This window comes from Aotus nancymaae, unplaced genomic scaffold (assembly GCF_030222135.1).
Source record: "Aotus nancymaae isolate 86718 unplaced genomic scaffold, 86718_ANA_hifiasm-v0.15.2.pri h1tg000006l, whole genome shotgun sequence".
NCBI lineage: Eukaryota > Metazoa > Chordata > Mammalia > Primates > Aotidae > Aotus > Aotus nancymaae.
In genome coordinates this window covers 92,219,112-92,233,178 of record NW_026988417.1, presented here as the reverse complement: position 1 = coordinate 92,233,178, position 14,067 = coordinate 92,219,112, and the positions used below count along the sequence as shown (strand labels likewise).

The following is a 14,067-nucleotide window of genomic DNA, read 5'->3' as shown; positions in this document are numbered from 1 at the left end:
TGCCTCTTCATGCCTGGCTGCCCACTTGGGATGTTACAGAACTACCCTCAGTTGCCCAATGAGCCACTGATGATACAGAATGTGTACCTGCCCTTACAGTGTCTTCCAGGACCCACTTTCTGATGTCCTTTGTTTGTCTGGATACATTTGGTGCTCCTGTACACACACTTTCTTCACTCCTCCTTGCAGACTCTGCCTGGAGAGGAGAGATACTATAATATTCCTTTTGGCTAAAGACCCCTTTAGTGTTCATTTCATAGGGCTGACATTACAAGGTACACAAACATGGTAGCTTAAAACAACAGAAATTTGTTATTTCATAGTTTCTGAAGGCCAGAAATCCAAAATCAAAGTGTCATCAGGATTGGATACTCCTGGAGTCTCTGAGGCAGAATCTGTTCCATGCCTTTCCCCTAACTTCCGGTAGTTACCAGCAATCTTTGGCATCCTTTGGCTTGTAGATTTATCACTCCAATCTCTGCCTCTGTGGTCACATGCTGTTCTCCTCTGTGTGTCTTTTTGCATCTTCACCTAGCCTTCCTATAAGGACACTAATCGTTCAATTTAGAGCTCACCTGAATTCAATATGACCTCATCTTAACTACTGACATTACATCTACAAGAATCCTATTCTCAAATAAGGCCACATTCTGAGATTCTGGTGTATACGAATTTTGGAGGAACACAATTCAATCCAATACACCTCCTTTCTTCCCAGCTGGGTCTTACAAGAGCACAAGGCATCATTCAACCTTTTTTGAGATTTTGCCCACACCTTAAGCCTGTATATATATGCGCAAGCTCATTTATCTGAAGAGAAAAGAACTAGAAAACTAGGTTTTTGTCATTTAAATACAAATTTAAGAGTGGCAGCTCAGAGAAAATAATATGCATGTAAATTATTCAAAGCTTACCTGGTGGTATCCTAATAAGGGTAGTTACCTCGCAGTGGGCAGGCTTATTACTGATCTTCAGTAATGATAATAAAAGCTAACACTTGTCGATCATAAACAGTTTTTCAGGGAATATTTCAAACATTTCATAAATGGCATCTCATCGAATCTTTGTAACAATTTTCTGAAAGAAGTACTAAATTGGTATTATCCTTCTTTTAAAGGTGAAGAAATTAAGGCTTACAGAAATTAGGAAATTTATCAAAGGTAACAATATTCTTAAATGGACGTCAGAGTCCAGAGATTAAACTTTTAAACACTTCAGTGTGATCACCTTATAAAAAATACATTATCTTCTCCATTGGGCAGATGAGAAAAAATGTGGGTACAAGAAATTAAGTCATTTGTCTGAAGTGTTATAGCCAGTATATCTGAAATGAAAATCCCGATCTGTTCTCCCTTAAATCTAAATTCTTTTTATAGCACCTGATTGTAGGTTTGTTTCTACAGGGACCCAGGTGATGACAGCATTGGAAGAAAGTGGATAGCTGGCTCTTTGAGGATTCAGCAGATTAAAAAAAAAAAGGAGGTTGAACCATTGATAACAACCTCTATGGTTTCCTCAACAGTTTGTTAAACCCACACTAGCCTGACTGTGCCTGAGTTTGAATTTGGGAGCCCTTTCTTTCCTTTTGACACTGAGATTCTCTGCCCTCTCTTCCATGGACGGGACACAGAAACTCCCATTTAGGGAGCTTCATGCTGATAATACCGACTATACTGATACCTAAATGTAAGCTACTTAGTAAATGAAAGCTCTACCAGCCAGAACTTTTAAATACTTAAAGTTGTAAGTATTTAAAAGTAATACTTACAATTTTAATCAAGGGATAGCCCATTTTTTAATTAAATGATGATGGCTCAACTTAGAACTTGGTTTTAGGAGTCAGACCGCTTACTGGCTTCTAGCTCATTTCCTTTCCTCTGTTTTTCCTTTTTTCTTCTTCTTATTTATCCCCTTTCTTCAACTATTTTATAAATATTTCCAAAATTCACCAGTAGGCTTCATGTCACCCATGTAGCATATCATTTCCCCTTTCAGATTACCTTGAGGTTTATTTTAAATTGTGCCTCAGTCTCTTTCTCTAAAATGAACAATATCATCTGCTTTGTAAGAGTTTTATAATCAAATGAGATAAGTATTAGTGATGTGATAAACATTAGCTACAATTAACTGAAGGAACATTCAGTTAAAAAGAGAAAGATATAGAGCATAATTTAACCAAGGTAATTTCTAGCAAATTACAGAACATAATTTCAGATAAAAGGAGGCTACCTACTCTCCTTCTTACAAAATGGCAAAAATTTGGCCAGATCTCTGACTTTCAGGCATCTTTTGGTATAAAATATCGTGTTCTACTTTTTCCATAAAGCAATAAAATATTTCAGAAATTCTTCCATTTTAGTGTCCAAGTTACATTTCCAACACTAGGTCTCAAATATGGAAGTGACATCAACAGCATCAATGCCAAAACCCTTTACCAGACTATGCACTGATTTTTAATTAATTTAATTCACCATAGTTTAGGTGAAAATTAGAAGTTCTTCATTTTGAAGAAATCAGGACAAACCACAGCTTCTTGTCAGTTTAGACCTCTCTTACACAATTACAGCTCTGACCTCAATTTAGCCACCAGCTTCCTCATAGTTATGTAATACCTGGTCTTGTCCTTAGTCAGCACTGTCATAAGATTCAATCTTGTCACAAAACTTCATTCCTAGGACTATGGGGAAAAAAAAAAAAACCACAAAACAAACCAACAAAAAAACAAGGCCATGGCCACAGTGTTATCTGACCACGGTTCTTCAGCCATGTCCAGGGCTGTTTCCTCCAGAGGTGTGTTTAGCTGAGGAACTTCAAATTTAATATCAGGCACCTACTACTTAAGGTTCAGTTGAGCTCTTCCTTTTGCTTTTATCACTTAAAATAAATACACATTTTATACTCATACATCATTTCCATCTTTCCCAGGCAAGTTACAGAAGAAATGAAAGAGCACACCTATGTCATCTGAGAGGAAACTGGCAAAGACAAGCCAACACTTTGGAGATGCTATGCTTGACCTCGATAATAACACAAAAAATGATAAAGGCTGCAGTGTGTGTCTTGAAAGACAGAAAGTACAGGGCATATCTCACAAAGCACAATCTTTGGAATGAACCAGGGTTATCTAATACATAGTTTTGAGCTGTGAGCTGTGTTTCTTAAACCATCTTTAGTGAAGACCCATTCTGTTCCTCCTCCAGTTCATCACAGACTGATCTTCTTATAAAATATAATAAAAATGGATTACTAGAAAAATAAATAAAAAACAAATTATTAGCCCATATTTTTATTATTACATTTAACAGACATAAACTTAATTTGTCAAGTTACTATAGAAATTTCTAAACATTCTTAGTTTTGAGGTCTTTCTCCTCATGGACCACTAATAATCAGATGATTGATGTTGGGCTAGGATCATGCTTTGGGCAGCACTGCTAGTATGGAAGAATAATGGTCTCAGATAGGCTTCAAGCTGGATCACTTGGGTGATATACCCAAATGTGTGTTTATTGAAGGGAGAGTCATGTGGATGTTGGTCTAGTACTGTGCTTTTTAAAAGCTTTACAATTCCTTCCAATGTGCAGTGAAGTTGAAAAGCATTGCTCCAGAATAACAGGCCTTGTTTTTACTTAAGCTTCATTTCTATCAATTACTGACAACCAGCCACATCTACATAAAAAGTAATAACCCTGAAGTTACAGACAGCTTAGACATTCTAGCCCAGTCTAGCTAAGTTACATAAATAAAATCTAGCTTTTATTTTGTAGAGATAATCCTGGCATTAATTAAAAAAAAAAAAACTCTTAAAGAATTTATTTAAGACACAACAACATTCTTTGCTCTGATATCAGCATTAGTTGACCTTCTGATCTAAATTTGTTTCCTGTGTGAATTTACCAGAAGGGAGTACATTTTACAGTATGGTACACGTGGACCTATGTGTAAAACTAGACTTCATTTTGCTACCTGTGGGACCATGGGCCAGTTATCCAAAATTTCTGAGGTCCAATTTCTTTTTTAAAACACGTTTAAGTTCAGGGGTACACGTGCAGGTGTTATATAAGTAAACGTGTGTCATAGGGGTTTATTGTACAGATTATTTCATTACTTGGTTATTAAGCCTAGTACCCATCAGTTATTTTTCCTGATACTCTCCCTCCTCCACGCCTCCATGCTCTTATAGGCCCCAGTGTGTGTTCTTTCCCTCTATGTGTCCATGTGTTCTCATCACTTAGCTCCCACTTATAAGTAAGAACGTGTGGCATTTGGTTTTCTGTTCTTGCACTAGTTTGCAAAGGATAATGGCCTCCAACTCTATCCATGTCACAGCAAAGACATAATCTTATTCTTTACACTGGCTGCATATTATTCCACAGTGTATATGTATTTCTTTATCCAGTCTACCATTGATGGGCATTTCGGCTGATTCCAGGTCTTTGCTATAGTGAATGTGTATGTGTCTTCATAATAGAACTATCTATATTCTTTTGGGTATATAACCAGTAATGGGATTGCTGGGTTGAATGGTAGCTCTGTCTTTAGGTCTTTGAGGAATCACCACACTGTCTTCCACAATGATTGAACTTATTTACACCCCAATCAACAGTGTATAAGTATTCCTTTTTCTCCAGAACCTTGTCAGCATCTGTTATTTTTTGACCTTTTAATAATTGCTATTATGACTAGTGTAAGATGGTATCTCATTGTGGTTTGGATTTGAATTTCTCTAATGATCAGTGATGTTAAGCTTTTTTTCATATGATTGTTGGCTGCATGTATGTCTTCTTTTGACAAATGTCTGTTTGTATTCTTTGCCCATCTTTTAATGGAGTTGTTTTTATTCTTGTAATTTTGTTTAAGTTTCTTATAGATGCTGGATATTAGATCTTTGTCAGATGCATAGTTTGTAAAAATTTTCTCCCATTCTTTAGGTTGTCTGAGTACTCTGTTGATAGTTTCTTTTGCTGTGTAGGAGCTCTTGAGTTTAATTAAACCCCATTTGTCAATTTTTGCTTTTGTTGCAATTTCTTTTTGCATCTTCCTCATGAAATCTTTGCCTGTGCCTATGTCCTGAATGATATTGCCTAGATTGTCTTCCAGAGTTTTTATAGTTTTGGGTTTTACATTTAAGTCTTTAATCCATCTTGAGTTAATTTTTGTATATGGTATAAGAAAGGGGTCTAGTTTTAATTTTCTGCATATGGCTAGCCTGTTATTCTAGCACCATTTATTAAATAGGGAATTCTTTCCCCATTGCTCATTTTTGTCAGATTTATTGAAGATCAGATAATTGTAGGTATGTGGTCTTATTTCTGGGTTCTCTGTTTTGTTCCAGTGGTCCATGTGTCTGGTTTTGTACTAGTACCCTGCTTTTTTGGTTACTGTGGCCCTATAGTGTTGTTTGAAATCAAGTAGCTTGATGCCTCCAGCTTTGTTCTTTTTACTTAGAGTTGCCTTGGCTATTTGAACTCTTTTTTGGTTCAATATGAATTTTAAAATAGTTTCTCTAGTTCTGTGAAGAATGTCATTAGTAGTTTAATGTGAATAGCACTGAATCTATGAATTGCTTTGGGCACTATGGCCATTTTAATGATACTGATTTTTCCTATCCATGAACATGGAATGTTTTTCCATTTGTTTGTGTCATCTCTGATTTCTTTGAGCAGTGGTTTTTAGTTCTCATTGTAGAGATCTTTCACCTCCTTTCTTAGCAGTATTCCTAGTATTTTATTCTTTTTGTGGCAATTGTGATGGAAGCTCATTTGTGATTTCATTCTCATCTTGACTGTTGTTAGTGTATAGGAATGCTAGTGATTTTTTGTGCATTAATTTTGTATCTCCAGACTTTACTGAAGTTGCTTATCAGCTTAAAAAGCTTTTGGGCTAAAATTATGGAGTTTTCTAGATATAGGATCATTTCATCTACAAACGGAGAGAGTCCAGTTTCTTAAATGCCTTCCTCAAGCTACATTTTACTATCTGTGGGACCAAGAGGAAGTTATTTAAAATCTCTGAGTTCTTGTCTCTTAAAATGCCTTCCTCAAAGGATCATTTTGAGTTTTCAATGAAATAACCCACAAAAATTGATTATATATTAGTGTCTGGCAGGTAGTAGGATTACTCAAGTATTAACTCTCATCCTCATTTCCAGGACTGACATCTATCCAATATGCCCTGAAATGGCAAGCCAACTGGCATCTATTAAACTAGGCTGCAGATCCACTAACTGATCAGTGCCCATGTCTTTTGGATTGATAAATATTTTGAAGATTTTGAATATTACATCTATTAATTGTGTCTCTTATGCAGAATCTGTTCAAAGTTATAGTGCCAGCATTATATATTAACAAATTGGTACCTTGTTTATCAATTTTTCATGTACATAATTAATGTGAATCGGATTTCAGAATCTAATCAAACTCAGAATCTAATCAAAATCAGGCTCTCAAACTTATATAGCTGAGAATTTTTTAGACCCAAGATAACCTCATCATACTATAGGAATTCCAGGGAGATGAGACTCAATATTATCCCAGATCTGCCCTTAGCCACCTTAAAACAATCTAAAACACAAGGAGCACCTGGGTGGAGAGCAAAACAGAAATAGCTGATTCACTCTGAGAGCAGCATTCCCATTGTTCTTGGAAGGTCCAGACAGCAATGGAGTTTCACCAGCTCAATAAGGTGAAAAAAAACAGTTAAGAAGTTAATGAGTGTTGTGGTTTTCATCACATTTATTAAATTGTATTAGGTTGTTGCAAAAGTAATTGTAGTTTTTACATTAAAAGTAATGGATTACTTTTGCACCAATTTATTAGTAAATTGTTGTTTGTGCCTCCTCTTCCTCTCTTTCACCTTCCTCACCCATCCTTGCAAATATTCCTACATTTCAAGGTTCATGTGATATGATTATTTTGGAAGACTTAGACTTCCAAGGACTTTCCAGTTTACCTCCTGAGATATGTTGATCCAAGTTTAGATCCATTATGGCTTCTGATCTCTAGCAGACAGAAATAGCAGCTTATTGGGGTGAATGAAGGAAGTCATAATGACCTCTGCTGGCTACAGCCTAGATGTGTGCTCTTCACTATCCCTTGCATTTCCAATGATCAGTTCTTATGTTTCATGTCTTAGGTCATACTGAAGTTAGTCTAACATCTCCCACAGTGCAGGAGTTTGGTCTGTATTCTTTCTTACAGATAGTTGTGTCCTTTTCATGATAAGCAGCTCAAAACCTTCATAAGTTAATCTATTTAAGATTGGAAATCTCTTCTCCATATAGATACCAAGTTAGTCTTAAGAGTTTCACTCATGTTTCTACTTCCAGGCTTTAGAAAATATAAGGGGGTACTTCCTCCTTCCTACAAAAACCCTGAGGGACCTCTTTTTCTCAAATAAAGGCTTGCCAATATGAAACAGTTTAAAGCAAAACTTCAAGAGTTGAGGTGTGGTGGGGAGTCAAGGAGCTTTCTTCCAGACCTGCCCCTGATCACACTGCTGCAGCATGAGGTACTAAGTATGTGCAAAGCTCTGCAATGAAGAATTGGTCCAAGGCCACTTCTGGTGCTAATATTCTCCAAAGTTTAGTGACATGAGTCCTAAGGGAAACAAACGCAAAGAGAGAACATTTAACTTGACGTAATGAGATACTGAACATCTCCCAGAGACACGTCTGTCTTCTTCCCAAGGTTGTGCCTCCCGTCTTCCAGGTTTTAGGCACACTCCCTTTCTAGCTGCTGTGTTTTGATGCCAGTCCTTCACTACCAGAAACAGCCTTTAGGCTCAGTCTCTGTAAAGAACTGCTAGGTCTTAGCACCTTGGGGTTATTTTCAACATATCCTTAGTCACATACATAACAAAATAGATTCTTCTGTGCTTTTTAAGAGAGATAACGAGTAGGAAAACTAAACAACTTGGGTGTTTTTTTTTTGTTTTTTATTTTTTTCACAATCCTTGACCTCCTTGAAATGAAATTCCTGTCAGCCAGCATGCTGATTTCATGTGCTGAGTGAAATGGAGAGTTTATGTGAAGTAGATGTGAAGCCCTAACCTTGTGAAAAATCTGCTTTGGATTCCCTTCTTGAGTAGGGTGTGCATGCAGAAACAAATTTTCTGAAACTACCAAGCACAATCTCACTTGGCAGTTCTGAAAGCTGGCATGGTGTGCCTGAAAAGGATTAGCAAAAGCATGACAAATCAGGGCAGAGCTGCAAAAGCCTGATCTCTGCCCTACTCCTGGCACAGCCTCATTCTTAGTTGACTTGGCAGAGCTGATGGTAGGAAAGGATGAGTTTCAGCTTGCCTCTAGTCATAGGATTTGCCACTTGAATTTACAGTGTTGGAGAAAGAAAATTTTAGAGACAAGGGCAAGAATAAAACCCCACCCTCAAGGTTTGGAGTTTACTAAAGCAGAATGTAAGTAAGCAGCATTCACCCTAATACTGGGTGACTAGTTGTATGCCACTCAGTAAGTACAATTGTATAACTATTTATGTTATTAAGAATGAGTTAGCAATAAACAGAGATACTTTCTTCTCTTCTTAACCTTAGAGAAATACCGATTTAATTTTCAGTTACTGAGTGTTTGACAGTTTAATAAGTTTAAAAAACACTTTCACACTGGTGCTTTACAGCAAGCTCTGAAGTGGATATTATTTCCTCCCTTTGTGAAGGTTGGAGCATTTAGTGTCTCACTGTAAGTGCCTTTCCAGTCCCTACTAGAGCAGATAGCTAGTTCTTCTGATGGCATTGACTCTTTTCACTTCTCTGCTGTCATTATGAGACTGGAGTGAGAACACTTCTGGATGAGGTCCATAACAGAAGGCGGTTACTGAAGGGCGAAGGAGCAGGGCTGTGAGAGAATGGTGCTGATAATTCAAAGCTAACATGACCCTGTAAGCCTCCCATACTCACAGACTTCCACACTCACAGGTGATGCAGAGTATGGACAGAGTGACTGACTAGTCTCCATTTGACTGGGACTTTCCTGGACTGGGCACTGAAAATCTTGCATCCTGGGAGCAAGTCTGTTCAAACCAATGGCTGGTCAACCCATGTGTGGATCATATTTCGCCTCTTTGGTTCCATCTAAATTTCTGGTAGCACTTCTGGGTTCAAAAGACTTAGTCCTCAAACTCCTAGGAAATTCTGGCAGCTTCCAGGACCTCACTGTCAATTGCTGCAAGACAGTTTTACTGAGCCAGGACTTCAGGACATTTGGTCTCAAGTGGTTACGTGTTTAAATACTTAAGCAACCAATCCATAATAATCGTCATCATCCAAGCAGCCAACTGGAGTCAAGTTAATAGTAATGACATCTACTACTGATTATAAACCAGACAGTATACTTCAGTGCTTTCTGACCCTCACCACCAATCCTCAGGACTCCCATACAATGTGGCTATGATTAGTCTCTTTTAATGAATATGGAAGCTTAAGTCATACATATTTAAAGCAAGACTCCAGGCCCGGAACCAAGTGAATCTAATTCCAAAGCCATATTCCTGTAGTATACTTTTAAAAGTTCCTCTGAGTTCCCGTGTATCCAGACCTGAGGAAATGACAGTTGCATGGGTACTTTGAGGTAATCATTAAAGGCTTTTGTAAACTTTGGGAGTGGGACCAGGCTCACAGTAATTAGGAGATTGAGTACCCTGAGAGTTCTGGCCCAGAATTTCATAGAAACATGGTGTTTAGAAGAAAGAGTCATCTGGTAAATTCTCTAAACCTAAAATTAAGACTTAGTGGCTATATATCCAACCTGACCAATTTTTATTTTGTTACCTTCCAAGATTCAGCTTTCAGCATTATATCATCCAATCAAGTTTCATGGAGACTGGATTAGGACCATTAAAGCTTACTCAGATATTAAGCCTCACTTGATACTTTTTTATATAAAAATTTTTTAAATTAATATGCTACAGATTTTTGTTAAGCCCTTAAGTGGTAGTTTATCAATTCAGTGCTTTTGCATTTGTGCTGGCACCACCCATGTTGGAACTCGTTTGCCTTTGTCTATAAGTAAACAATTTCCTGTTTGAAAGTATGAATACCTGTCCTTGCCCACACCTGTTTAACTTTGTCTGCTATTGCCTGCAAACATACTGGAGTTCTTCAGCATTTACTGATAAAACAATGCTGCTTGCTCACAAGCCAAATCAACCAGCAGTGCTTTTTCCTGGTGGATTTAATTTGGCTAATGAGTTACAGTAGCAAATTCTAATTACAAATTCTGAATTTGACATATCCAATTTTAAATTGGATGTACATTTACTATATTATATTGAGAGAGTGATTTGTGAAAAAATTTATATTCAGTTTTGAAAAGAAACCTTTGCTTGAATCTAAAAAATAAACTCTTAACAAGTTTCATCTCTGGGTTGGTAAGAGTTCGGGTTCGGGATTTCATAGCCTTAACAGCTTTGTCTGAAGACTTAGAAAACCTGCTTCACTGGGTCACTTCTCAAAAGTAAAATCTCTTTTGTGTAAAGTTTTCTTGGAGGTGATGGTGTACCAGTATGCTGACCAACTACAGTCAAAAATAACATGTATACTTGGACATTCTCCTGTCGAAATGGTAGATCCAGAAGCTTCTGGTGCCATTGCAACTTATATGAAGAAATAGTGATCTGTAATGGTTAAACAGCTACTCACGTAGACCTAGGTACTTGCCCAAGTAAATCAAAACCCTCTGGCATTTGAGAGCCAGTATGCAGGCTGGATTTCAATTTCTCTTGAGTCCCTGAACTATGTTATGTTGGTGCCATAAACAAACTGTACAACCATATAAGACAACTCTGTGGTTAATATTAATTGAGGTCAGATGATAATTTCTCTATGTGCAGACACAGGAAGTTATATTTAACTTTCTATACCTAAAATGCTGCGAAACCATAGTCATCCATATTCATATTTTATATCATCTCACTTCTCTTGCCTGAACTTGACCTGCTGTTGCAATTATTTTACCTTTCTTTGGCCCTATTTTCATTTATATTTAATTCCAGAAACCATATCAAGTCTTTGTAGAATGAAGTAGAGTACAAACAAGTAGAGGTGTACACATTCATCTTTAAAATAGCCATGCCTAGGTAAAGCAGCTTGCATTTAAACACACAATAGATTTTTCATGATTGTGTTGAACAGAAGTAACCTAACCTGTTTTTATATCCTTCAAAATAAGGTGGATAGAAATGCTTTCAGCCCTTTTCAATAGCTTTGATTATCCTGTTTTTTGTTAGATCCCTCCTCTTGGTTTGATCTTAGTAGTTACTGTATTTATTTTTGTAAGTTGGTCTGCAAAGGGTAGGGCTTGCAGACCATTGGAAAATTTGATGCCTATGAGTCATATTGTTAAAGGCGGAACTTTTGAGCCAGATTATTTATGTGAAGGCACAAGATGCTGTTATTTACAACAGAGTGAACTGAGCTTCAGTCAGAAAAAGTCTGTTTGCAGAAATACAGATCCAAGACAAAGACAGGATGGGCACTGCTGGAAAAGTAAGTGGAACATTTCTGTCCTTTCCTCATCATGACCTAATGATGTGAGGCTAATTCTTAGAACTTTGAATCCATTCAAGTAATTAAACACTTGAAGATATTTCTTGAGGAATGAAATGCCTCGTTACCAGGCATACACTGAGGGAAACACTGGGTACAGTGTTTCAGAGAATGCCAGGGGAAGCAGGAGTAAATAGGAAATAACATATCCAATGTCAGTAAGATATTGGAGGAAAATAGAGAAATGGGATTTATATTGGCATTATTAATAATTTGATTTCAGGATAGCTGGGCATTTGCTCTAGGAAGCAAAATGTTTCCACAAGGACACTTCAATTGTCTCAGTAGCATGCGCTGCACTCACTGCAGTAGTTAAATGGGAGACCAGGGTCTCATGCCCAGATGTTGGAAGAAAAGTTCCTGCCATTAAGAATGGAAAATGTGGCCAGATGCGGTGGCTCACACCTGTAATCCTAGAACTTTGGGAGGCCAAGGTGGGCAGATGATGAGGTCAAGAGATTGAGACCACCCTGGCCAACATGGTGAAACCCTGTCTTTACTAAAAATACAAAAATTTTAGCTGGGTGTGGTGACGCACGCCTGTAGTCCCAACTACTCAGGAGGCTGAGACAGGAGAATCACTTGAACCTGGGAGGCAGAGGTTGCAGTGAGCCAAGATCGCACCATTGCACTCCAACATGGAGACTAAGCGAGACTCCATCTCAAAAAAAAACAGGAAAATGCTAATTCTGGAATGCAAAATAGACAAAAAAAGTGTCATGATTTTTAGGTTTCTTATGAATACAGTTTTTAATCAAAATATATATTTTAAAACTCATTAAAATCAAGACTACATTGTTGGTGAAGTGTGTTTATTGTTTTAGAAACAACAGAGTCAGCAAGTTGGTATTAACTTTAGAAATAGTTTTACTTTTTTTGTTTAATTTGAAAGTAGGTCAGTATAGTCCTTGCTTTAAATGGGTACATAGTTGCTTAAAGGATTAAGTGCTTTTGTTTTGTTTTGTTTTAACTTGAACAATTTTGCATTTAGTCTGCTTAAGGTTTTGAAAAAATAAAGATGACATGTGAAGTCTGGGTAATGTGACAAGTCAGGAGAGTATATGATGTTAGAATTTGAAATAGATTTTTCTAGAATTGAATAGACCTCGAACAAAACCATCCTAATATGGGTCAGAAACCCAACAAAAGTAAATTACTTGGGGAGTTAATTTTGCACTACAGAAGCTAGCAACTCTATCCATGGAAATAATGAACTTTAGAACTGGAAGGAATCTTAAAAATTTGCAACTTTAACCACCCAACAGATGCTTCAGGTCTGGTTACACCATTTCTAGAAAGTCGATATTCATCCACTGTAAGAATATTTCTAATGATGGAGAAAGTAGCCTTAAGGCAGCACTTTCCAATTATAATTAATAATACCGTGTATAATATATAGAGTATAGAAGCTATATGATTTCCATATATGGCCATGCAATAGTGTGGTTTGCATAAGGATTATATATTTTCCAAGTTGCTGTAGTGTTCTAGTGTAGCTCATGAAAGGAGTTTCCCTTTACATTAAGATGGATTTTGTCTCTTTATGATAAATGTTTTCTTTTTCATTAAAAAAGTAAAAGATAGGCCGGGTGTGGTGGCTCAAGCCTGTAATCCCAGCACTTTGGGAGGCCGAGGCGGGTGGATCACGAGGTCAAGAGATCGAGACCATCCTGGTCAACATAGTGAAACCCCCGTCTCTACTAAAAATACAAAAAATTAGCTGGGCATGGTGGCGCGTGCCTATAATCCCAGCTACTCAGGAGGCTGAGGCAGGAGAATTGCCTGAACCCAGGAGGCGGAGGTTGCGGTGAGCCAAGATCGCGCCATTGCACTCCAGCCTGGGTAACAAGAGCGAAACTCCGTCTCAAAAAAAAAAAAAAAAGTAAAAGATAATTGTATTCATTTCCTAGGGCTGCCATAACAAAGTATCACAGACTGGGTGGCTTCAACAGAAGAAATTTGTTTTCTGGTACATCTGAAGGCTAGTGTTCTGAGATAAAGATGCCATTAGGGTTTCTTCTGAGGCCTGTGTCCTTGACTTGTGGATGACCCTCTTCTCCCTGTTTTCACATAATCTTCCCCTTTTGTTTGTATCCTGATCTCCCCTTCTAATAAAGGTACCAGCCATATTGGATTAAGTCCTACCCTGATGACCTCATTTTAAATTAATTACCTCTTGAAAGACTCCATCTCCAAATACAGTCACCTTCTGAGGTACTGAGGGTTAGGATTTCAACATATGAATTTGGAGGGAGACACAACTCATCCCATACCAATGATTATTCTAGAAAATTTGGAAGGTCAGAAAATACAAGGGGAAAAAAAATCGACCATAACATCAGATACCCAAACTACTATTTTTTGTGTGTTTCATTCTATTTTTCCATCCTTAGTTTATGTAGCTGTATTCATGCAATATACAAATATTTTATTTCATTTTTTCAATTTATTTTAATTTATAAACATTTTTAAATGTCTAATTTCTACACTTAACCACAATTTATTTAA

At 37.3% G+C, this 14,067-nt stretch overlaps 1 protein-coding gene across 4 annotated transcripts in view; it reads left to right on the top strand.

Moving 5' to 3' along the window:
* The window catches only part of LOC105717539 (all-trans-retinol dehydrogenase [NAD(+)] ADH7), a 93,608-nt gene that overhangs the window by 55,205 nt on the left and 24,336 nt on the right, over nt 1–14,067 (top strand). The window contains exon 1 of one of the 4 annotated variants that reach the window (XM_012452801.2): nt 11,375–11,499. The exons of 2 other annotated variants lie outside the window; for them this stretch is intronic. In XM_012452801.2, coding sequence (XP_012308224.1) covers nt 11,482–11,499 — 18 coding nt within the window. In that variant the 5' untranslated portion in view covers nt 11,375–11,481. Of the gene's footprint in view, nt 1–11,374; nt 11,500–14,067 lie in introns of those variants that run through there. One more of the 4 variants, XR_010339824.1, reaches the window with a different exon arrangement.